The sequence below is a fragment of the Panthera onca genome, chromosome E2, assembly GCF_046562875.1.
Source record: "Panthera onca isolate mPanOnc1 chromosome E2, mPanOnc1 haplotype 2, whole genome shotgun sequence".
NCBI lineage: Eukaryota > Metazoa > Chordata > Mammalia > Carnivora > Felidae > Panthera > Panthera onca.
In genome coordinates, this window is record NC_138353.1 from 1,296,355 (window position 1) to 1,323,091 (window position 26,737).

Genomic DNA, 26,737 nt, shown 5'->3' on the forward strand with positions numbered 1-26,737 from the left:
CCAGCCGTGGGGAGACCTCTCCGGAACCAGCTGAGGAAAGGAGAGGCCCTTGCCACCCTCGTGCACCTGCTTCAGGGCCACCCTGGGTGCTCCCTCCAGCCGCCAGTTCCAGCCCCCTGTGAAATGGGCTCTCACCTGTCTGCAGCCCTGACTCACAGGCTGCACCCTGGAGCCATCACAGCAGGGGCATGTGATCGGCAGTGAGAGACGATGAGTTCCCAGACGGTGAGTGTCTGAGCAGCCATTGCTGGGATGCCCCAATGCTTCTGGGGGTGCTGCTCTGCTTTGCAAAGGGGAAGGGCATGTGGTGCTGACTAAAGCCCAATGATCTGTGTCCAAATTTCTCTCGTTTGTAAAAATTCACATCTCATTTACAGAAAATAAGGTCTCATTTGTTTTCATGATAGAAACAAACATCTTATGGTAAGAAAAATGTGGCCACAAGTTTGTGGGGGACAGGAGCGCCTGGGTGGTCGGTTAAGCCTCGGACTCTTGATTTCGGCTCATGTGGTGATCTCACAGTTTGTGGGTTCAAGCCCCATGTCCGGCTCCGTGATGAGAATGGCTGCTTGGGGCTCTCTCTCTCTGCCCCTCCCCTGCATTCTCTCTCCCTCAAAATAAATAAACGTCAAAAAAGAATTTGTGGGGGACAGACAAGAGGAATACTCAGGACTGTAGTAGTCTCAAAACACAAATGTTACTCCAACAGGTAACCAGATTTTAAAGGTGCTTCAATAGTCTTGTCCTTGTACAAATCTGACATTCTCTCTACCCTTTAGGGACCTCAGCTGTTCTTTGGATCCATTCTTATCCATTTGGATCTATCCTTATCCATCTATCATCTATCTATCTATCATCTATCTTTCTATCTAAATACATACATAGTGTGTGGCCACCCCATCCACTTACCCACCTACCTCATTTTATACACTGTTACTTTCAAAGAGAAAATAATTCTGGCCAGAGACTCTTTAGTGACAGGCTGGCTCGCCTTCCCCTCTCTGAGAGCAAGGGCACTAAACTGAGATTCTCCCTGTGACTCACAAAGCCACTATGATCAGGTGGACGTTGTGAGCCATTATTGCCCTGTGCATTGCTACAATTTTATCAGGCTGGAGTGGTTAATAATCACACTGATCTGAAGATTCATGTGTTTCTGTTCTCTCTCTTTTATGTTTATTTATTTTTGAGAGAGAGAGAGAGAGAGAGCACGAACAGGGAAGGAGCAGAGAGGGAGACACAGAATCTGAAACAGTCTCCAGGCTGAGCTCTCAACACGGAGCCCCACGCGGGACTCGAACCCACAACCCTGAGATCATGACCTGAACTGAAGTCTGACGCTTAACCGACTGAGCCATGTAGGCACCCCTAGATCTCTTATTAAAAAGAAAAAATATCGCGGCGCCTGGGTGCCTCAGTCGGTTAAGCGTCCAACTTCGGCTCAGGTCATGATCTCGTGGTTTGTGAGTTGGAGCCCCGTGTGGGCTCTGTGCTGACAGCTCGGAGCCTGAAGCCTGCTTCGGATTCTGTGTCTCCCTCCCTCTCTCTCTGTCCCTCCCCTGCTCATGCTCTGCCTCTCTCTGTCTCAAAACATTAAAAAAAATTTTTTTAATAATAATTATAATAAAAGAAAAAAAATAGTCCTTCTTTGCTCCCTGGCTCTGCCCCTTTCCCGGCTGCCGCTGCCGCTGCCGCTGCTGCTGGGGGAGCCCACCCCTCGCTCTCACCCCATCCCGGCCCTGTAGGCGCGGCCTGGCGTGGCCTCCTGCCCTGTGCCACTGTGAGATGCTGCCCTCTGGGCCCAGCGTCGCCCCCAGTCCCGTCCACCACGCCCCACCCGATGCGAAAAGCAGGGCCGGGTCTAGGCCAAGTGCAAAGCCGGAGCTGCCACGAGTACCAGGACTAGGAGGCGTGCCTCCGGAGCTTAGATCACCAAGATGATTACCAACTGGTTGGAAAACGTGGTCCGGGAAAGCATAGTTAAGTATTTGAGGCCATTAACATCACCAACAGCGAGGCAGTGGTTGTAAAAATTCTCAAGCCAGTGAAGAAAAAAAATAAAAGGAGAGGTTAGGGTTCTGGAGAAGCTTCATGGTGGGACAAATATCATTAAGCTGAGGGACACCGTGAAGGACTCTGTGTCAAAGACACCAGCTTTGGGGGGCACCTGGATGGTTCAGTGGGTTAAGCACCCGGCTCTTGGTTTCAGCTCCGGTCATGGTCTGGAGGTTCAGGAGTTTGAACCCTGCATCTGCAGACGGTGTGGAACCTGTTTGGGATCCTTTCTCTCTCTCCCTCCCTCCTCATTCTCTCTCTGTCTCCTCATGTGCTCTCTCTCTCAAAATGATAAATAAACTTAAAAACTATTATACCTGAAAATAATGGAATGTCATTTTCAATTGAGTTCACTTTATTATTTTAGAAACAAGCATTTCATAATTTTACAATGTTTTTACTTCCGAGTGTCACCTGTTCATACACAGTGCCAGCATTTTTAAAATAGATTATCTAAATGATTAATATCTATAGTGAGATCATGCTATTTGTCCTCCTTTATAATCTACACAGTTAAATAATTTCTTTGTATTTAAGTTTAATTCATTGCTGGTACATCTTTACTTATATCGACTTTCATGTTAATCAAAAAAATGGCCTCTGATTTGGTACGCATGGTAATGATGTGTCAAAACAGATTTATAAAAATATACTCTAATATTTTTACATGGCAGATTTGACATCTTTATGTTAAGATATAGGGTATAATTTAATTCTAAGATGAGAGCAAGAAATTTACCTCTTAAAAAAATAAATTTACCTCTACTATTTCAAATAAATCTCCAAGTAGTTTAACCATGTATTAAATAAATAATTTTCCCAAATATTTGATGATTTACTTTCATCCAACACAGTTTTTGGTTTACTGACTCTGATCTGTGCTACTGATCCGTGTACGTCTTCAGCAATGACAAGTTGTGGTTAATGGTCTTTGTATCTAACACAGCAAGTTCTCTTCATTGAACTTAAGTGTAAATTTATAGAGGGTATATAATACATTATGTAATATGGAATGTATATAATATATAGTATATAATTGGGTATGTTTACATTTTTTGTTTTGTAGTATTAGAAAAACGTAGGGGTGCCTGGCTGCCTCACTCGGTACAGCATTTGACTCTTGATTTCAGGGTTGTGAGTTCAAGCTCTATATTAGGCATGGACACTACTTAAAATAATAGTTAAAAAGAAAAAAAAGAAAAATTTATAAATTTTCACTTGAATTACATGAAAAGGACACTGTGTTAATTAAATCATTTACAATATTAGACTTTCTGTCTTGGAAATAAGTCTATCTCTGCTATTTGTTTACTACTGATTTTAAGCTTTTTTTTTTTTCAAGTTTATTTATTTATTTTGAGAGAGAGAGAGAGAGAGAGAGAGAGAGAGAGAGAGAGAATCCCAAGCAGGCTCCATGCTCAATATGAAGCCCGACTTGGGGCTGGATCTCACAACGAGATCATGACCTGAGCCGAAATCAAGAGACAGATGTTTAACCGACTGAGCCACCCAGACATCCCAAACAGAGCATTATTTCTCCTTCTCCTTCCTATCCTCCTTCTCCTCCTACTCCTTCTTCTCCTCTTCCTTCTCCTCCTCCCCTTCCTCCTTCTTCTTCTTTTAAGTTTATTTATTTATTTTGAGAGACACACAGAGAGGGGGGTGGGGCCAAGAGAGATGGAGAGACAGAATCCCAAGCAGGCTCCATGCTGTCAGTGCAGAACCCCACGTGGGGCTCAATCTCAAGAACCATGAGATCATGACCTGAGCCGAGATCAAGAGTTTGATGCTTAGCCTATTGAGCCGCCCAGGTGCTCCCAGAGTATTTCTTAAAGACAGAGCATTCTTCTTATGGAAGTCTCCCTTTAAAATCTTGTTGAATTTAATTTTCTATTAATTTACTTCAGATCTCTGCCTCTTTTTCCATCACTGATAAGGTTTTTTATCTGAGTGAAAGCACTGACTTTCCACAAAGGCTCATACAAAATAGACTTGGTTTGGATACCTGCCCCCAAAGAGTTTCCCTAATGTGATTCCTTTCTTTTGAGTATCATGGTGATTTATATACTAAGCTAGATCCCTTACATTTAGAATTATGGGAAAATCTGATACATTTCATTAACTGACAAGCTTATAAGCATCTGTATTTTAGGTGGGTTTTACCTTCTTTAGTTTCCAAACTGCTCATTTATCTGTTCCCTCTGGATACAGATGTCACTTGGTTTTAAGAGTCCTGTCTAAAGACAGAAAAAAAATTAAGTACGGTAAGAATAAAGTAATTTAACAATGAAATGCTAAGAATAAAATGTGTATTGTCTAGGTTTAAAAATATTGCCTTAAAGACACAAAACTTAGAAAATATTATTAATAGAAGAAAATGTCTTTGAAAACTGGTATAATGGAATATTTCAAATATACGTGAAAGATAACAGCATAAGGCCCACAGACTTATCACCACCTTAAACAGTTAAATTACCAGCACGCAGTCATTTCATCTATACTGTCACCCACGTTATCCACACCAGATTATTTAACAAAAAAAATCATATGTATAATTATATTCTCAAGTAAATAATCAAGAACGTACTCCTACACAATGACATGGGATGTAAAGATTGGATTCCTTCATAAGGAGGACCTGAGTACCTTTCTAATACCTACAACAATAACTACTCAATAATATCATTAAATAACAATAAGAGCTCATGTTTCCCTTATTCACCCCCATATAATTTGTGTTTTTCCATTAAGAGTTTGGCAATTAATAAGTCCCCCTCTTTTTCTTATTCTTATAAAAAAATGGATCATTTATCTAGAATAATTTAAGATGTTCTATCAATTTATTACATCCTACTGATACTGCTTCATATGCTGTCCCAGTCAGTCACACTAAAGGTATAATTTTTGCTAGTGGCTTACTCAAGTTCTAGTTCAGTTTATTTTGAAGAACACTTCAGAGGTAGTACAGTTCCTTCTTATTGCCTCCCATTCAAAGAAGTTTTTTATAGCTTTTTATATAAGCTTTTTATAAGTTTTTTATAGCTCAGCACAGAGCCCAACTCGGGGCTCGAACCCATGAGCTGTGAGATCACGACCTGAGCCGAAGTCGGATGCTCAACGGACTGAGCCACCCAGGTGTCCCTGTGAGAAGTTGCATTTAGAGGCCACAATCTGGAGAACAGAGGTGGTAGATGCTCGGGAGTTGATCACAATATGTGAACCTGTTCAGTTGAAAAAACTATATCCATCTCTCTATACATTTCAAGTCAAATACACATTGGTTAATGTTGACTTCTTTCAATTACATGGATCACATTAATATCCTTATTCAGTCATTTAAAAAAAATTGATGACTTTACTAAAAATACGATATTGGATACCAGTTCACAATCTTGGCTGATAGTTTTGGTGTTTTGTTTGAATACACCCTGATAAAAATCAACAGACACAATTATTTTTTTTTAGTTTCTCAAAAGTTATTATTTGTATGGATTGGTCATAAACTTCTCACATAATAAGGGTTGTATAGGTATGCAAACATGTTTTAAAGTCACTTTGAGATTGAAACTAATGAGTTATTCTTGGGGCGTCTGGGTGGCTCAGTTGGTAAAGCGTCCCACTTCGGCTCAGGTCACGATCTCACATTTCATGGGTTCAAGCCCCGGGTTGGGCTCTGTGCTGACAGCTCAGAGCCTGGAGCCTGCTTCAGATTCTGTCTCCCTCTCTCTATGCCCCTCCCCTACTCACAGTCTGTCTTTCAAAAAATGAATAAAGCTGTTAAAAAAAAAAAAAAGGAATTCGTAATTACATTTATCTAAAATATCTAACGATTGGTGGAAGAGTATAAACCTCCAACTCCCATGTGGAGATAGGACTCTTAAGAAAAAAGAACTAGAGATTCCACATTTAAGAGAGCAGAGATCATCGGGGACTTCAATATTCTCAGATTCTCAATGTTACCCTGACCTGGAACCAGATTTCAAAATTACTGTGACATTCGAATGATCCTCCAAATCTGAAACTCTTCCTACCCAGCAAGGACCTCACGATCCCCTGATCAGTAGGAATTTTTAATGTGGTCACCCCTCACAGACGTGTAGCGTTTAACAGCATGGTTTGTTCCGGCAGATAAAGTTCTACTCAAGGAGCGTAATGATGGATATTTCAATATTCTTTCTCCGAGAGCACAGTGCACATAATTTAGCCCCTACCCATGTCTCCATGGCGTCCATTCCCTTTTGATTAAGGGAATAGAATGAGTCTCTTTTGCCCTGGAACGACTACAGTTCAAACATAGGAGTGACCCGTGGTGATCACAGGTGTTAAGTAGTCAGAGACTCCTCCAAATTGACTCTGATTTACAGAAACTGTGTAAATTCTCACTCCACATAAAATGACATCTTTGTTGGAGAATTCAATTCATTACATGTTTTCTTTTCAAAGTTATTTCTGGAACTTTCCCTTGGTTTAAAATTCTTCTCTGATAAAGTTCATATGTATATTGTACTACATTTTCTTAAAATTACCCTTCAATTTTAATTGCTGTTATAAACATTACAATTGTATCTAAACATTTTAAACAAATCCATCTGCCTATAAAGTTGATGTGAATGTTTATGTCTAAATATGCCACGACTCCCTCCTCCTTCAATAACCCAAGGCCTAAAGGTTGCTGTCAATTGGTGTGCATCCTTGGAGAAACATCTTCTCTACAGTGACGTAGTAAAATCTCCTTTAAATAACCACTATCTGACCCTTTTGTTGCTTTTAAGGACATATTCTGAATGTCCTCTATGCAGAAAAAGTGTGGTTTATGGAAAGCCCTACAGGAAACATGAAGATAGTAATACATATATTTTGGATTTCCTCCAGATCTTCTGCCCCAGTTAAGACCAATTTCCACTTGAAATTGATGGGCTCTTCCAACTTGGAAATGGGGATTATCTTCCTCATTCAGGCAGCACTGGGGATCCTGGGAAATTCCCTCCTCTTTGGTATTTATACCTTCACTTTGCTCACAGGACACAAGTTGAAACCCAAAGACTTGATTCTCAACCAACTGGTCTTAGCCAACAACTTGGTGCTTTTCTCCAAAGGGATCCCTCAGACCATGGCAGCTTTTGGATGGAAATCTTTCCTAGATGACACTGGATGTAAAGTTGTCTTCTATGTACACAGGGTGAGCAGAGGAGTTGCCCTCAGCATCACCTGCCTGTTGAGTGGCTACCAGGCCAGTAAGCTTCATCCTAAAATCTCTGGGGTGATGGGGCTCAGAACATCTCCAAAATGCATTGGCTTCTGCTGTTTCCTCTGCTGGATCTTGCATCTCCTGTTAAATATCTACACGCCAATGAAAATGACTGGGCCAGTGAACAGCAAAAACCTGACTTTAAAAAATATATTTGTCTACTGTTCTAAACTACCACAAGATAAACTTAGAGGCTCACTAAATGCTGTCATATATTTCTATTTTGACTTTGTGTTTCTGAGCATCATGGTGTGGGCCAGTGGCTCCATGGTCCTTGTCCTGCTCAGGCACAAGCAGCGAGTCCAACACATTCACAGCCGCAGCCTTTCCCCCAGACCCTCCCATGAGGCCAGAGCCACACAAACCATCCTGATGCTGGTGAGCTCCTTCATCTGCTGTTACTGTCTCTCTGCCATTTTGTCTCTTTGCATAACATTTATTCAGAGTCCAAACGAGTGGCTAGTAAACATCAGTGTGTTTGCAGCATCAAGTTTTCCAACATTCAGCCCATTTGTGTTCATCAGCAGTGATGTGCATGTCTCCCGGTTCTGCTTTGCCTGCTGGACAAGGAAAACAATTTCCTTAATCTGGTAAAACAGGTGTATATCTTTTGACCTGTGCAGATAAATCTGTTTTTAGTTTCACCCTTCATTAAAATATACGTGACTATTTGGTGCTAGTTACAATTCTAGGAATCTGTGATATCCAGTGATTAACACCCCACTCTCATACAGGCACAGTAGAGCCAAAATAGATTTACACAATATGCAATTATTACTTAACATACACAGGCTGTATTCCTCAGCTAAGAAGTTTAAGGTCCTTTACAGAGTATAGTGTATGAGAACTACCAAGTTTGCCAACATAAGTAAAATGTCACCTATATCTAGTAAGGGCTTCTCAATAGTTGTAACAGGTTTTTTCCCTAAACATAAGTGAATGAGACTGTATCTATCAGGGAAAAGACCTGGAATGGCCCATATGGGGAAGGTACACGCAACCTTTTTTTTTTTTTTAATGTTTATTTATTTTTGACAGAGAGAGAGAGAGCGTGAGCAGGGGAAGGGCAGAGAAAGAGGGAGACACAGAATCTGAAACAGGCTCCAGGCTCCGAGGTGTCAGCACAGAGCCTGATGCGGGGCTTGAACTCATGGACAGCAAGATCATGACCTGAGCCAAAGCCGGACGCTCAACAGACTGAACCACCCAGGCACCCCTGTACACGCAACCTTAATAAACAATAAAACTGTAGTGTTTGTGGCAGAATACCACAGATCAGAGGAAAATTCTAAACTTTGTCCTAACAATGACAAAGGTCAATGAAGAGGTGTAGGAACATGTGTGAATCATCACCTTTGCTTTTTAGATGTCATTTAGTACATACATAATAAAATGTGTTTCATTTTAATAAACTTCCATTTGACTCCCAATTTTGGTTAAAATATTATGGTTTAATGGTTCTCAAACCTAGTGTGTTTCCAACCTTCAGTCATTGGCATTTATTTTAAACAAAAGGCAGGGACACCTGGGTGGCTCAGTCGGTTGAACATCCCATCTTGATTTCGGCTCAAGTCATGATCCCAAGGTCGTGGGATCGAGCCCTGCATCAGGCTCTGTGCTGAGCGTGGAGCCTGCTTAAGATTCTCTTTCTCTCTCTCTCCACCTCTCTCCCCTGCTTGCACTCCCCCTAAAATAAAATAAACAAACAAAAGACAAAATTTCAAGAGCTTAAGCATTTTTCACTCTATTTCTCACATTTAGTATCAAATATAAGAGTTCTTTTTTTCCCCACTGGCCTATTTTTCTCTATTTAATTCACGCTGTTCATATTGTCCTTAAGGATTTTATCTTATTTTATATTAGTTTAGTTTAGTTTAGTTTGAGAGAGAGGGAGAGAAAGAGAGAGGGAGAGAGCTGGGGGGAGGGCAGAGAGAGAGGGAGAGACAGAGAATCCCAAGCAGCCTCTAAACTGTGAGCACAGAGCCTGACACGGGGCTCAAACTCACAAACCATGAGATCATGACCTGACCTGAAATCAAGAGTCACATGCTTAACTGACTGAGCCACCCAGGCGCCCCGTGTCTTTAGGATTTTAATTCAATCTTTTAATTTTGCTGAAGAGTCCAGGCAATTTTACAACTACAGTAAAACCTTGGTTTGTGAGTAACTTGTTATGTGAGCGTTCGTTCCACAAAAGAAGCAAACATTTCTAAGACATTTTAACTTTATAAATGAGCAAGCAATGTCTTGCAATACGAGTAGTACATGATGCCAAACGTTACATGATTACAACTGAACCAATGGTTCTTCTCTCTCTCTCCCTCTCCCTCTCTCTCTGCAGGATCGTGGGTGATTGTCTCCCATGCTCAGATGCTCAGTCTCAGGCCATGGTATTTGGCAGAAATCAGTGATTTTTCAGAATGCTGGAAGTTGCCTACAACTGGTACTAGTGTATTTTTTGTCACTTCAAAGCACCTGTGGACAGTCATTTGCTTATCCATACAAGAGAAAGCTTAGGAAGGCTTTGCTTCATTCTAGGTCAGGCTGCCTGCAGATATAGACCCTTTCTTCTGCTGCCATATTGCCTTATATGTTTAATGTAACATAGTATATGACAAGAGCGTATTAACATTATACTGCAGTCAATATCCACGCGAGCATATACAATGACCCCTGTGCAGAAAAAGATTCCATTGAGCCAACAGACAGCAGTGATTCTGTTATAACGAAAGTTGTCCTACACAATAACTCTCCTCTCATCTCCCTCACACCAGCCATGAAGGTTTTCAAAGGTAAGTGCAGGTTAATTTATTTTTCTTTATATTTTGTATTCTATTACAGTATTGTAATCATTTTTATTTGAATATTTTTGGGTTGTGAAATGAATCATCTGAGTTTCCATTATTTTTTATGGGGAAATTCACTTTGATATACAAGTGCTTTGGATTACAAGCATGTTTCTGGAACAAATTATACTCGTAAACCAAGGTTTTACTGTATTTTATAGTTAATTTTGATAAATCCTAGGACTGAATGCTGTCTTCGAGAAAGTATAACCTTATTTATTTGCACACAGAAAATGACATTTAAAGGCCTCCTTAAGTCCAATTAATTTTTATAAAAATTTCATGAACTGTGCAACTCTTTCTTGAGCTCAAGTCTGCACAATAGTCTCTGATGAGGCCTTATCGTTCCCATTATATCCATTCACACAGTCCCCGCTATCAGGTCAGGGTGTGTTTCTCTAAACCACCCTGATTAAATGCTTTCTAATTACCAGTCACCACTAACTTCTGTCTTCTCTAGTCCTAAGGTAATTCTTAGACCAATGAATTCCTGAATAGTTGATGAGAATGCATTGTATCTATAACTGAGCCTTAGCCCAAGGACACCTAATCCATACAGTTGATCAACGAAGCCACAGAAGATACAGCAGTTTCCTTATCTGTGATGACCCCACCTCTCTGACTCAGGCAGACCCACCTCCCAGTGAGCTCTCGGAGACCTGTGCTTATGCCCGCCGCCCTCAGTTCTTTCCTCACCTGCATGTCTGTCCCCTGACCTTACTGGTCTGTATGCTCTATGGCAGATTTCATATTTTCTAACAGTGCGCCTGAAATTATTTTATCTTTATGGGTTTACTAACAATTTGCTCATACATACAAGCTAACTATCCTCATGTCCATCTGGAAGATGAGAAAACACATTTACAGCCTATGAACTCCAGCCATCGTTCCACAGCACCACTCGACTCAACCTTGTTTGTCCAAGTTCCAGACCCTGTTTTTAATGGAAATACTTTGCTTCCAAGTAACTGATCATCCAGTTTCTGAAGTTGAATGAATCATTTGGGGAAAGGTGTTTCTTTTGCATTTTATGGACTGATCTGTGTTTCACCTGATTTTCAGCCAAGCTATCACTTTCTGGGTCTGTGAACCCTGATAGGGATACTGATTGTGTTTATGTTTCATGCCTTGCCCCTCATGACAGAAGTCTCACTCAAGAGAAACCTGCTAGTTAAATCTAACATTCAACCTTTTTGGTTTCCCATTTCCTTTTTTTTTTTTTTTCTCTTTTCAGCTCTGTTCAGGTTATGTATAATTCATCTCCATTAAATTCTTACATTTTGGGGCGCCTGGGTGGCTCAGTCTGTTGAGCGTCCGACTTCAGCTCAGGTCACGATCTCACGGACCGTGAGTTCGAGCCCCGCGTTGGGCTCTGGGCTGATGGTTCGGAGCCTGGAGCCTGCTTCCAGTTCTGTGTCTCCCTCTCTCTCTGCCCCTCCCCCGTTCATGCTCTGTCTCTCTCTGTCTCAAAAATAAATAAACATTAAAAAAAAAATTTTTTTTAATTCTTACATTTTATTTATGTTTTTTGGTGCTATAATTTAAGGACCACACTTATGTTTACCCCATTTTTTTCTTTACACTTTTATTGTGAAATGTAACATTACTACAGGGAATTATTATACATATATTATATATATGTATATATATTAAGTATATTTAGAATATTATATATGTATATATATTAAATATATATATTTAGAATTTAACAAATGTTCCTAAAATAGATACTTCTGTATCTGCCACTGAGGGAAATACAAAGTATACTTGTAGTGTGCCCTGCCATCTCAAGTGCTCCATCCCAGACACGGTCTACACCTTCTCCAAGAGGAAAGCAACATCAGATTTTAAAGTCGACATCTTTTGGACTTAAAGAAATTTTTAACGCTTATTCATTTTTGAGAGACAGAGTGCAAGTTGGGAGTGGGGCGGGGGCTGGGGGGAGAACACAGAATCCGAAGCAGGCTCCAGGCTCTGAGCTGTCAGCACAGCTCCCGACATGAGGCTCGAATTCATGAACTGAGATCATGACCTGAGACAAAATTGGAAGCTTAACCAACTGAGCCACACAGGTGCCCCTTTTGGATTTTCTCAATAGTTTTCCTTACTATGCATAAATTCTAAAACTATAGTTTGTTTTTGTATATTACTGACATTTATATGAGTAAAATCATATATTATGCATTTATTTCTTTTGCCCAACCCATGTCAGTAAGATTCATTTATGCTGTTCAATGTGTCTGTATCATCCATTTTCATTGCTATTGAGGGCACCATATTCCACTTTCCTAATGGCACACGGGAGAAAAATGAGGCAGAAACAAGTCAGCTGCAAGAGAAAGGGAGCAGGGGACGACAGTTTGGAAGGATGGTTGCCCCAAACTCCTCATTCTCGTATTTATTGGGAAAATCATATCCATCATCAATAGACATCACAATTCATTACACTGTTTAAAGAGTGTTCTCAGGGGGAAAACAGAGCTTGTTGAAGCATGTAGCGGGAGTAATCTATGGCTGAGCAGACACAATCAAAGCATCTCATCAGACCCATAACAGGTGGTCATGGTCTCTGAGAAGGCGGAGAAGTACGAGCAAAAGCAGCAGGTGGCTGTCCACCCTGAGCGGGCCAGGCGTTCCCAGCTGCTCGGCTTCAGCAACATCAACCGCCTCCCCAGAGAGACATTTCACTAGATGTTTTTCTTAGAGCTATATTGTTTATTGTATAGTTCTAGTTAATGTTTTCCTCCAATATTATGTTTTAAGGATCACATTGATCTGAGGGCCCATTACACCGTATCACGATTTCTATTCTACAGTGATGGACCTTTGTATTGCTTTCACGTGTTGGGAGTAACAATGCAGCTGTGTAAGTTTTCGTCCATGTTTTGATGCATATTAGAACATATTTCTTTAGAGAAGTTCCCTCCCACACCAGGTTCTGTAACATAGTCTATCATAAATCAAGTGATTGTCCAGATGTATGTGGATCTCCTTCTAAACTCTACATGGTCCCCACTGATCTGTATGTGTAACTCTGCAAATATCTAATATCAAACTGTCATTTTTAGTTTTATAACAAGCCCTAATTTCTGAAGAACAATCCACCTTATCTTTTTTTTCTTTACCTTCTAAATGTGTCTTGATGATTATTTTTCCTGTGAATTGTAAGTTTTAACTTCTTTTTTAAATGTTTTTATTTATGTTTGAGACAGAGAGAGACAGAGCATCAGCAGGGGAGGGGCAGAGAGACAGGGAGACAAAGAATCCGAAGCAGGCTCCAGGCCCAACGCGGGGCTCGAACTCACGAACTGTGAGATAATGCCCTGAGCTGAAGTCAGGACACTTAACCGACTGAGCCACCCAGGTGCCCCGAATTGTAAGTTTTAAAAACCAACTGTCGGGGCGCCTGGGTGGCGCAGTCGGTTAAGCATCCGACTTCAGCCAGGTCACGATCTCGCGGTCCGTGAGTTCGAGCCCCGCGTCAGGCTCTGGGCTGATGGCTCGGAGCCTGGAGCCTGTTTCTGATTCTGTGTCTCCCTCTCTCTCTGCCCCTCCCCCGTTCATGCTCTGTCTCTCTCTGTCCCAAAAATAAAATAAAAAACGTTGAAAAAAAAAAATTTTAAAAAAAAAAAATTAAAAAAAAAAAAAAAATAAAAACCAACTGTCAACTTCAACCAGAGTAACAAGAGTCAACAAAATAAAAACTTAAAATAAGCATTTCAGCACTTGCAACTCTTTCTCTTAAAACTATCAACCATACCAGAATTTACTTTGAAATTGTGTATGTCTGCCAAATCATTTTTTTTTTAAATAGTAGAAAACATTATCAGGATATGGATTATCCTTACATCCCAGCCCCATTTCACCATCCTGCTTGTTTTTTTCTAATTTGAATATTAGTTTTTAAGAGTCATTATGGCAGATTCCTACTTTGGAAAAAAAAAATTCCGAGGTCTAATATGCCCACAAATATATATATTTTTAAATATTTACTTATTTATTTTGACAGAGAGAGATAGGGAGTAAGCAGAGGAGGAACAATGAGAGGGAGAGTAAGAGAATCCTAGGCAGGCTCTGCACCATCAGTGCAGAGCCCGATGTGGGGCTCGAACTCCCCAACCGTGAGATCATGACCTGAGCCGCAATCAAGACTCTGATGCTCAACTGACTGAGCCACCCAGGCACCCTTATGCCCACAAATATTTTGATTGCTTTTTCTTTCAAATGGCATGCATATTGGCTGAGGACATTTCTTTTGAAACTTTATTTACTACTTAGCCCATTCTATCTTTTCAAAATATTTTAAGGTTTTTTCAATTAACTTAATTCCAGTGTAATTCAGGTACAGTGTTATATTAATTTCAGGTGTACAATACAGTGATTCAGCAGTTCTCTATATTTTTTAATGTTTTATTTAAACATTAAATACAGAGTGTGTGAGAGCACCTGTGAGAGGGGAAGGGGCAGAGAAAATCTCAAGCAGGCTCTGTGCTGTCAGTGCAGAGCCTGATGAGGGGCACGAACTCACGAGTCATGAGATGATGACCTGAGCCAAAATCAAGAGTTGAATGCTTACTCAACTGAGCCAGCCAGGGACCCGTTTTGTTTTTTAAATTCCATGAGTGAAATTAAATGGTATTTGTCTTTCTCTGACTTATTTCACCTAGAATTATACCCTTCAGATTCATCCATGTTGTTGCAAATGACATTTCATTCTTTATGGCTAACATTCCTATACATCCTGAAGATGTACATACACACACATACATATTATACACACATTGTATACACACACACATCTTTATTGATTCATCTACTGATGGACACTGGCTATTTCTAGATGTTGGCTATTGTAAATAATGCTGCCATAAACATAGGGATGCCTGTATCTTTTCAAATTCATGTTTTCGTATTCTTTGAGTAAATGCCCAGTAGTGGAATTACTGGATCATACGGTAATCCTGCTTTTAATATTTTCTGTAATCTTCCTATTGTTTTCCACAACAGCTGCACCAGTTTGCATTCTCACCAAGAGTGCTGGAGGGTGCCTTTCTCCTCCACATCCTTGCCAACACTTGTTGCCTTTTGCGTTTCTGATTTTAGCCATTATGACAGGTGTATGGTGATAGCTCATTGTGGTTTTGATTTGCACATCACTCATTAGTGATGTTGAGCATCTTTTCATGTGTCTGTCGGCTGGCTGAGGATATTCTTGATACACATAATTTTTACTTCAATATTTTAAAAACATGTATTTCATGGTACATTTGCATTCACTAACTGTGGAAAGGGAAGAGCTCAAAAAGATTCTTGTTCCTCTATATTTCCTACTGTACATGTGCATAACTTTCTCCTGTCCTTGATTCTCCTTATTACAATGGGTCTAAACAGCATGTTTCCCTTTTGTAAACAGTCTCCCTCAGTAACTTCCTCCTTCTTTGTGTTTCATTATCTATAGGTCTGCTTCTCCTTTCATGTCTTAAGATGTTTGGCTTTCCTTTAAAATTTCCAATGGCTTTACCCCTTTCCAATGGCTTTTGAGATTTCCTCCATCTGGTATTTCTTTCTTTTTTAAATTAAGCTCTACACCCAATATGGAGCTTGAACTCACAACCCTAAGATGAAGAGTCACGTGCTCTACCCATTGAGCCAGCCAGACATCCCTGCTATTTTTTAGTTGTATAGGCATTATCATTTATCCTATCTATATTGTGTTCTTTACCAAACCATTGTATCTGACGTCCCATGTTTCCACATATCACAACTTGTAAAGTTTACTTTTACTGTTTTTGAGAGAGAGCATGCACCTGCAAGAGCGCAGGAAGGGCAGAGGGAGGGAAAGAATCTTGAGCAGGTTCCATGCTCAGCGCAGAACCCAACACAGGGCTCGATCTCACAACTGTGAGACCATGACCTGAGCCAAAATCAAGTCAGATGCTTAACGAACTGAACCACCCAGGTGACCCAACTATCACAACTTTTATATTGTACTATATTACTAATATCCTCCTCACTTTGAAAACCACTACTACATTTTATCTTAGGGACATTTTAGTCTTTTACAATATATGTTTTTCCAGTGTTATAGGTAGCCCCTTTTACAATGGTTTTGGTTACAAGTAACTTTGAAAGGTAAGGCCAAACAATGCCTTCTTCACTAGATATGAAGAAACCAGGAAGTCATGGTAATGAAAAGGGGGGTGTCCAACAGTCAAGTAATCTTGCTGCAGTAGCAGCTGCTAGGTTTTGCTTGCCAATCTGCCATAGCCTTGTCTAGTAAGGAAACCACAAGGCCAAACAGATTGAGAAAGATTACTCCTCACATAGATAGTGTAAGAAAGCTGGCAAACATTCTGTCACCTCCTGCTATGCTTGTCACATAGGACACCACCAAACCAAAGGGACCAGATTATAGGCAGCATGTGTAGTGGCACTGTTGCTGAGGAGCCAGTTCAAGCCTGGATCTGAGTGGTTTTACATTCTTGCAAATGGACCCTAGGGAGGGAAAGATTAAGTGGAAATTTCCATGCCTCACAGGAACCAGGAAGGTAGTGAAACTCTCATACACTGATGGTAGGAAATATGAAAAGAAATAACCATTTCACATCAGTTTGGCAATTTCTTAAAAAGTTAAATATTTACTTACCCTACACTTCAAGCATTGCACTCAGAGGAAGTAACACAAGAGAAATGAAACATGTATCTGTATAAAGACTTATACGTGAATTTTCATAGCAGCTTTATTTGTAACAGCCCAAACCTGGAAACCCAGATGTCAATGAACAGAGGAAAAGAACGTCAGACAGCAGTAGATTCACACCAGAGAATACTACTCAGCAGTGAAAGAACAAACTATTTTTTTGAATCTCTAATTATGCAGCATATATGAAACCAGAAAAATTCCAATCATCTAGAATTCTAGAAAATGTAGTCTATTGTAAAGGAAAGTAAATCCAGGTTTGCCCAGAGAGCCAGAGAGGGCAGGGAAAGAGATTAATAACAAGCAGGAGTTAAACATGTGTGGGACTTATGTTTATTATCACAATTACGATGATTTCATGGATTATACTTGTCAAAAACTTATTTATACAAAATACCAATTTATACACTTCAAATACGTGCAATTTACTTCATGTGCAATAACTTAATGGTTAAGCAATCATTCAAAATAAAGTATGGATCTCCCCCTCTTTATAAAAAATCAGGTTTGTCAACCCTCTACTATCTCCATCACCTCCTCTTTTTTTTTTAATGTTTATATTTGAGAGAGCGAGCAAGCATGGGGGAAGGGCAGAGAGAGAGAGAGAAAGAGAGAATCCCAAGCAGGCTTTGCGCTCTTACAGCAGAGCCCGACATGGTGCTCAAACTCATGAACTGTGAGATCATAACCTGAGCTGAAATCAAGTGTCAGATGCTTAACTGACTGAGCCACCCAGGCGCCCCATCCATCACTCTCTGCTAACGCTTTAGGAGGAATGCCTTACCTCAGGAATAGCAAATACTGTTGAGCAATGAAGGATGTTTCCGCCTTAGTCACAGAGGCCATACCACTGGACTGTGAGATCTCCCGTCCCTATGCTTGTTCTCCTACATGTCTAGTAAGTCTTCTAAGGTCAACAGCCCAGAAAGCCACAAGAATCCACAAAACCTTTACTTTCTATGCAAATGACCTCAGCTACTCAAGACACACAGGCCCGAAGGTACGTGCCCACCCTACAGAGCCACAGCCACAGTCACTGCAGCAGCTGTGGGTACACTTTTAGAAGAGGCACGGCCCACCTGTTCGCTGCAGGCTCTACCTCTCCCTGTCAACGCGATGTCTGTGCACCAATGACGGTATTCCCTGGGCCCTACAGCTTTAGGATCAGTGACACTACTTTACAAAACTCTAGACATCAGGGCACGTGGCTCCTCTGAAGGACCTGGGGAAGAAAACTCCCCTTCACCATGCGGTCATCACAGAATATGCACCATAAGCAAAGAAACTAGTCCCGGAAGCACCGGATACTGTCACCAGCGCCCGCTCATCAGTGTGACCTCTGGGCCTGCAAAAAGACCTTGGCATTCAGGCTGCCAATCAGTTGTACAAAGCCTACAGTCTTTCCTTGGAGGCCACGGGCAACAGTGTGAACCAGGCCCGAACTGAAGAGCCGTCCTCTGCCATTACACGGTCTCTTCTGAGGCGCACCAAAGTTTGGGACTCCCACGCAAGCTGTTCACCCCTGCATGTTTGCAAAGCACCTGTTAGTGAATACAACCCCCAAGACAAAAGGTGGCTTGAACAATAAGGCCTTTTTTACTGCACAAACCATAGCAAGGTGAGCCCGTGTACAGGTTGGTGACATGGAGACTGGAAAATCCACCACAAGTGTCATGAAAACAATGTCCATGAAGACAAATTTCCTCTTCAAGTCACCAACAGAACACAAATAAGGTCTTCTGGGAGAAAACTGGGTCAAGAATGTGACAAATTAAAGAGAAGGTAATGATGTCCCCCTAAAGGCTCAAGTTGCTCATTTTCTCCAGAGAAATCTGAGGTCTACTTCCGTAAATACCACGGGAGCCTGGGCATTTCAGACAGTAGAGTTCAGAGGACTTACACCACAGAAACTGGCAGTGACACAATCTCGGCAAGCGCCCCACCCAGGTTAGGAAGAGTGGCTCCTGGAAGCTTCCCACATACCTGGAATATACAGGGAATCTTCCCTGTGGTGTTTTAAGATGCAGGAGTTCAACTTCAGGAAGATGTCTCCTTCACGAAGGCTCTCCTCCAATGTCTTTATATCAAACAGGTAAACAGCCTGTTCCCTACACGGCCATGGCTTTGCTCTGTGTGAACTTCCCGGTGCCTGATGAGGGGAGACTTTTGGCCGAAGGCTTTTCCACATTCACTGCACTCAATGAGGTCTTTCTCCAGTGTGGACTTTTTTGTGTCAAATGAGGTCACATCTCTGGCTGAAGGCTTTCTCACATTCAGTGCACTCATAAAGCCCACCTGCACTGTGAACGTTCTGGTGCTCAATCAGAGCAGGCCGATGACTGAAGACTTTCCCACATTTGCTGCATGTATACAGACTTCCTGTGTGGTGGTGAATGAGGTTAGGCCTTCGGCTGAAACCTTTTGCGCATTTGTCGCACTCATGAGGCCGTTCTCGGATGTGAACTTTTTGGTGTTGAGCAAACTGGGTGTCACTGAAGAATTCCCCATGTTCCCTGCACTCGGGAGTCCTGTCTCTAGCGTGAACTCTGTTGTGTTGAATGAGGTAGGACTTGCGGGTTAAGGATTTCCCACATATCCTGCACTCATAACGTCTTTCTCTAGTGTGAACTCTCTGGTGTTGAGTGAGTCCAAAACTTTGGCTAAAAAGTTTCCCACACTCCTTGCACTCATAAGGCCTTTCTCCAGTGTGAATTCTACGGTGTTTAATGAGGCAGGAGTTGTCAGTAAAACATTTTCCACATTCACCACACTTATAAGGCCTCACTCCAGTGTGAACTCTCTGATGTTTAATGAGGCTGGAGCTATGTCTAAAGAATTTCCCACATTCACTGCACCCATAGGGCTTTTCTCCAGTGTGAATTCTCTCATGTACAGTAAGGGTAGACTTTTGGCCAAAGAATTTTCCACATCTGCTGCACTTGTAAGGCTTTTCCCCAGTGTGAGTTCTTTGGTGCTGAATGAAACCGAAGATATTGGTGAAGAATTTTCCACATTCATTACATTTATAGGGCATTTCTCCAGTGTGGACTTTCTGATGCTGCAAGAGGTTAAACCTTCGGGTGAAGGATTTCCCACATTCACTGCATCTGTAAGGCTTTTCTTGGGCACGGACACTCTGGTGTTGAGCAAGAGAGCATTTGTGGCTGAAGGCTTTCTTGTCTTCACACCAACTGTGATGGCTTTTCCCACTGTGAACAGCTTCCCCACACATGGTGCTACTGTGAGCTTTCTGTCCATCACGACTGGCCTGGTGCTGGTGCTCGCCTGAACCGGTGAGGAAGTCCTTGTTGACCTCCCCACAGGTGAAGAACTCCCCTGGCACATGGAACCTGCAGCTCTTCACAAGTGAAGCCCTTTTCAGGGGTTTCTCTACACTGTGCTGCTTCCCGTGCTGGTGAAGGTTTGCAATGAAACTGGTCCGTCTCCCACATGTGCGAGGTCTCAGCTGGGGATGTGTTCTCTGATGCAGAGCCACACCCAAAATGTCTTTCAGGACCAGACCGCATATCTCACAGGGGTGTGCCTTCTGGGGATCTGGACTTGCCTGGTGAGTCCTAACCTGCGACGCTCCTACAAAAGCGCTCTGCTCAGAAGGTGCCTCCCCATCCCCTGCTCCATGCCAACAACCTGCAAGCAGAGAAATTCTAGTGAAGTACACAGACGCAGTAGTGGGAAGAGGCAGCACCATCATTAACGTGTGTCCAATACACCAGTGGATGAGTTGATGGCACTGTTTCTGGGACAAAGGAGTTGGGGTCAGGGTCAAGAAGCTGCTTCTAAAGGTCACACAGTGGGGAGGCCTCACCAGGTGAAGAACACATGGTGGGGGCGTGGCACAGGGAGGAGCAGTAGGATCCACAGCTCACTCCTCTGCTAATGGCTCTCGGTAAATCCTTGCCCGTAACTGTGCAGAAGGGCGCACCTGGGCCCAGGAAAACCAAGTGTAAGAGAGCTGGTGTTTAAGAACCACATGAGGATATGTGCACACCCCACGATATGGTATGTACAGGGCGACGTGACAGAGCGCTGCAGAGGAAGCAATAAGAGAGGGGCTCAGAGAAGGGGGAATGAACCAAATTCAGAGTAGAAATGACAAGTCAGCAAGTGTCAAGAATGGCGAAGGAAGTAGAAATGAGGTGGCCAGTGGCACCAAGACTTGAGCGGAATAGGACAGGTTTCTGGTATCATCTGAACACAGCCCCGATGAGCCCATCTTGTCATGGCTGGAGTCACGTTGATCCTGTGAAGCACCCAGGCCTCTCCTCCCCAACCTGAGGTTCAGGAACTAAATAGGACCTGCATAATTCAAGTCCTAAGGGAAAGGCAGGACAGATGAGTGGTCCGCATGGGCCCAGAGCAACTAAACACATAAAAGACCACAGGAAAGAAAATTAGTATTACCAAAACAATCCTCAGAGGAGGACCCTGCAAGAACTGCCATAGTCCCCGTGAGAACTGACCGTGGCAGTGCCCACAGTTCCTGGCACAGGCAGGGACAAGGGAATGTCCTCACTTATAGGAAGTGGGCAAAACCCGGGGCAGGGAGGTGGTGTGGATTTGGACAGAGTCGGCCAGACAGTGAAAGGGCAAGCAAGGTGGAAACCAGTAGCATAACTGCAAGACTACTGGTCACGTGAATCCTTCCCAGCGAGGCCCCGGGGCAGCGCACTCAGCCCAACCCTAACAACAGGTAACCGGGAAATGGGGAAGGAAGCAGCGCCCGTGTTTCTGATGGGACAAGTACCCAGCTACCCCTGGGATAAAAACAGAAAAGCAGAGCTTAGCCCAGGTCCCTGGGGTAGGAATGAGGGCCTTACCCAGGGAGGTCACAAGTGCAAAGTTCTCCAGCATCACATTGTGGAATAGCCATCTCTGAGCCTCATCGAGGAGACCCCATTCCTCCCAAGAGAAGTACATAGCCACGTCTTCAAATGTCACACTGTCCTGTCAGGATGGAGACAGATGAAACCACAAATAGCCCCTCTCCCAAAGATCCACAGTCTCTTCCCCCAACAAAACCACCCCATTAGGGGCGCTTAGGTGGCTCAATCGGTTAAGTGTCTGACTTCGGCTCAGTTCGTGACCTCATGGTTTGTGAGTTTGAGCCCCATGTTGGCTTCTGTGCTGACAGCTCGGAGCCTGGAACCTGCTTCAGATTCTGTGTCTCCCTCTCTCTGCCCCTCCCCCGCTCACACGCTGTCTCTGTCTCTCAAAAAATAAACAAACAGGGGCGCCTGGGTGGCTCAGTCGGTTGAGCGTCCGACTTCAGCTCAGGTCACGATCTCACGGTTCGTGAGTTCGAGCCCCGCGTCGGGCTCTGGGCTGATGGCTCAGAGCCTGGAGCCTGCTTCCGATTCTGTGTCTCCCTCTCTCTCTGCCCCTCCCCCATTCATGCTCTGTCTCTCTCTGTCTCAAAAATAAATAAACATTAGGGGGTGCCTGGGTGGCTCAGTCGGTTGAGCGGCCGACTTCGGCTCAGGTCATGATCTCGCGGTCTGTGAGTTCGAGCCCCACGTCGGGCTCTGTGCTGACAGCTCAGAGCCTGGAGCCTGTTTCAGATTCTGTGTCTCCCTCTCTCTGACCCTCCCCCGTTCATGCTCTGTCTCTCTCTGTCTCAAAAATAAATAAACATTAAACATTTAAAAAAAAAATAAATAAATAAATAAATAAATAAATAAACATTAAAAAAAAAAAAATTTTTTTTTTAAATAAATAAACAAAAAAACCTTAAAAAACCCTACCCCATGGGCACCACTGGTGCTCTCTCCTCATGGTTCCTAATTGCTGTTCAGCCCTCAGCAACCACAGCAGATCATCAGATAAACACCATCTAAACTCTGGGCCTGGCACACAGGGCCCCACTCCTCCCGCCAATACCCCCGTTGTCCTCTAGACTGTGCCTCCCAGACAACCAAATCTGGGCGTTCCCTTCAACCTTAAGTCCGCAATATCAGGACCCTGGGGCCATTAGTTCACACTCCCTCTTCACAGGCACATGACTCTGTAGACTGCACCTCTTTTACATCTCTGGAGCCCACAGATGCGTTCCCTCCACCACCACAACTACCTCCCCGCCCCACAGCACAGGCTTCCCCCTGGACTCTCCCCTCGTCACTTGGCACAAGGCATCACAAGACACTGCTCGCTGAGCAAACTCAAGTAGGATCCAGAGCTACTCAATCTCTGATGGCCTCTACTACTAAGCACAGTCCAGAATCCTGCCGGGAAAGCCTCCCCTTCACAGGGAGAAAGCTAGCTCTGTTCTTTGCTTCAACCTCACCAACCAGAACCACACCCACATCTCAGATACACCTTTGTGTGCGGCCCATCCTGCCCCCTCCAGTCACACCTAAACCTTATTCAAAACCCAGCCCCAGTGCTCTTCTACCCTAGGCCTAATAACTCACAGATGACCACAGTGGACTCTGAAATAACCTACCATCCTGACGGAAACATCTCATGTCCCACCCAAGGGTCAACACGAAATCCTGGGGAATCCACAGAAAGGTGAAAAAGCACCAGTTCCAGCCTCAATTACTCCTCTGCCTCCACATGCTTCTCATGTCCACTTCTCTCTTGGAAACTTTGGTAACCTGCCAGATCATCCTTCTTGCCCACACCCTCCTCACGGCCACTTTTCTCCCTCCCCTGTGTCCCCAACACCGACTACCTTCAACAAGGTGCCCAAGCAAGAGACCCAGTTCTTGGCCCACACCATCCTCTTGGACGGTTAAGAGGACCACCGCTGAGACTTGAAAATCCCCCCTCCTCAGTGTAAACCACAGCTCCGCCTAGGCTGACACAGCAGCAATCACCTGCGGGATAGCTCCAGCCTGATACCTGCCCCCCACCACCAAAGTGTGCGCGCAACTGCCCGCTTAATGCCTCTACTCAGCGGTCTCTGAAACATCTCAGGCCGCATATGGCTGAAACAAACCTCCTGATATCCCCACTGAACACTGCTTCCACCACTGACCACCTCATCTCCATTGACGGAGCTTCCGGCCTTCCAGCTGCTGAGACCAAAAACTTTAGGGTCATCCCTGATTCCTTCCTTTCTCTCCTTCACTTTTCACAACCGAAAGTCTAGTTGGCCCTACTTTAAAAAAATGAATCCACAATCCAACCATTTCTCCCACCTCGAGGGCCACTGTTTACATCTGATAACACTCAACTAGCCAGCCTATTACAGTAGCATTCTTCTGGGTCATCCTTCTCCCTCCCTTATCCCAGCATCCGTCCTCCACTGTGCAGCCAGATGAAGCCTGTTAAGACCTGGATAAGATCATCTGACTCTTTTTTTTTTTTTTTTTAAAGCAGTAGCCCTGGCCCATTTCAGAATGGCTATTTTTTTTTTTTTAAATGTTTATTTATTTTTCAGAGAGAGAGACAGAGACAGAGAGTGAGTCAGGGAAGGGCAGAGAGAGACAGGGAGACACAGAATCCGAAGCAGGTGCTGGGTTCTGAGCTGTCAGCACACAGCCTGACACAGGGCTCAAACAAACTGCCAGATCATGACCTGAACCCAAGTCAGACGCTTAACCAACTGAGCCACCCAGGCGCCCCAAGATCACTTTGCTCTTAATCAACCTCCTATTGCCTCCAGAATAGACCCTTGACCTCAAAGGCAACCATTCCAGTCCTGCCTCCTGTCCCCTTGCTTCCATGAGGAAAAAAAAGGAAACCTTCAGTTCCCTGGACGTTCCCAGCTAAATTACGCCTCCAAGTATTTGCACGTATTAGTACCTGTTCCTAGGATAACTTTCCACACCTCTTTCAACTCGTTGCCAGAAACAAGAACCCCTCAGGACGCCATGCTCAGGGTTTCTCCAAGGTCCCCTAGACCCAAGACCTGGAAGAATGGCAGGCAGAGTCCCAGGACACCTTAACCCCAGGACGCAGACTCCCTCCACTGACCTGTGTTGGCCTCATGAGCATTTCTTCACCCACAGAAACCTGTGAAGAGAGGCAGGCCTTAGAGGAAGGTAACCATGGCCAGACTCCATGGGCTCATCACCCTGTACCCCTGCCCCGCTCAAGGGCCAGGTGACCTCAGCTGTCAAACCCTTGTGCCGGAGTGAGACTCTTACCAGGGGTGTGACCTTGCTCAAGATGAAACCTCCCGGCGCCCCACTGTCCTCATCAACCCCCTTCCAATCTATTCTCTTTAAGAGCAACCTTTGGGAAACTTTTACTTATTATTGTTATTATTATTATTATTATTATTATTAATGTTTATTTTTGACAGGCAGAGCGCGCGCAAGCGATCGGGGGATGGGCAGAGAGAGACAGAATCCGAAGCAGGCTCCAGGCTCTGAGCTGTCAGCTTGAACCCAGGAAAGGTGAGATCATGACCTGAGTCGAAGTCAGAGGTTTAACCAACTGAGCCACCCAGGCGCCCCAACCTTTGGGAAATTTTTAAATCCCAGAGATCGTGTTCCTCCTTTGGCCAAAACTCTCTTTCGCATCTAGAGTCCTCACATGAAGGGACAACCCCTCCAGCCCGCCAGTGCCCCCGCCGCACACCCTCTGTTTCCCGACGGCAGAGGGCGGACCCCCCCCCCCGATTCCTCCCCCTCGGCGCCCCCTGCAGCCCGCTCCCGCACCCAGTCACGCCGGCGCTCAGACGCGGGGTCCCCGCCCGCGAGCGCCTCCCGGGCCCGGACACCGGGACCCGGGCCGCAGGGACGCGAGCAGGCGCCCCGCGCTCGGGCCTGAAGGTTCTGGGTGGGGGAGGGCGGGGAGGGTCCGGGGGCCGCGCGTTTACCTCAGCCGGGTCCCTGCGCGGACTCTGTGGGCGGAGCGGACACCCGGGCCGGCGGTCCCTGTCCCGACCCCGGCGCGGGGCAGCCCGGGGCAGCCCGGCGAGTCGCGGACGCCAGTCTGCGCGGCGGGGACATCGCCTCCCCTTGCGCTTTCTTGGTCCCATCACCTCGCTCCCAAACCAGTGCTTCAGCACCTCTACACCGATGTAAGTTCCGAGAAACCAAAATGACCGCCAAGAAGAGGACGCCGGAAGTCCCGCCCCGGCATCACGTGATTCCCGGAAGTGCCCTCTCCTGAGCCTTCCTAGGCTCGGCGCAGCCCGGCGCGCACGGAGAGCATTCTGGGTAGTGTAATTTCTGTAGCTCCGTGGGCTCCGTGAAGGATGTCTCCACAGCTACCCCCCGGGCAAGTGCGGCGGCAGCGCGAGGGTCGCTGGGAAGTGGCCTCGCCACCGCGGGGCTGGGCTCCACTCCTTGAGGAAGGGCAACACCCATACTTCTGGGTTCGTTGTTGGAACTGGTCGCCAGAGTGTTTAGAAATATGTTAGACCCAATGAAGCAGAGCTTGCTTCGGAGGCTAGAAATATTATTTCAGATGGCCCCAAAGAGACAGATCCAAATGGACATCTCATTCCGTCGTCACTTGGTACAAAAGGTGTTCACTCCGCAGCTGGAAGCTAATAAACATCATGCTATTGCTTTTTAAAGGAATGTACCCGGAAGCGTTGAAGTCGGTTTTGTTAGTTTCAGAATTTTAGGTCAGGGACAGGAGAGAGAAGACTCCGGATAGGTTCATGGCAATGAACATAGAGGAGGAATGGATGTTGGCCACGCTGAAGCAGGTGGACAAGGGTAAGCCAGGCTCCAGTTCCCTCAGAAAATAATCTTTTCTGCTTAAATTATCCGTAATTGTATCCAACCCGGTGAGCCACAGTTTTATCCGTATCATTTTTTTACTCCATATCCTGAAATATATTCCTCTTATGAAATGATAATGGCACAACTCACTCACTACTACACCCAGTGACCTACTAACAAAGTATATGCTTCTTGTTCTCCTGTTGCTCTAAATGTATCACTGAAACTAATGAGGGAGAGGACA

At 44.3% G+C, this 26,737-nt stretch overlaps 2 protein-coding genes across 2 annotated transcripts; one reads left to right on the top strand and one right to left on the bottom strand.

The window, feature by feature from the left end:
* Window positions 1-6,897: 6,897 nt before the first annotated feature.
* Window positions 6,898-7,897, top strand: LOC132691183 (vomeronasal type-1 receptor 1). Its single transcript, XM_060652622.2, has one exon. The coding sequence runs from the start codon at window positions 6,968-6,970 to the stop codon at window positions 7,895-7,897; it is 930 nt and encodes a 309-aa protein (XP_060508605.1). The 5' UTR covers window positions 6,898-6,967.
* An 11,097-nt stretch (window positions 7,898-18,994) lies between these two features.
* Window positions 18,995-25,860, bottom strand: LOC132691118 (uncharacterized). Its single transcript, XM_060652473.3, is given in 6 exon segments — window positions 18,995-19,218; window positions 19,221-20,497; window positions 21,688-21,814; window positions 24,788-24,826; window positions 25,638-25,724; window positions 25,726-25,860. Coding segments are annotated over 6 exon segments (1,626 nt in total). The 5' UTR covers window positions 25,771-25,860; the 3' UTR covers window positions 18,995-19,167.
* Between the last annotated feature and the right edge of the window lie 877 nt (window positions 25,861-26,737).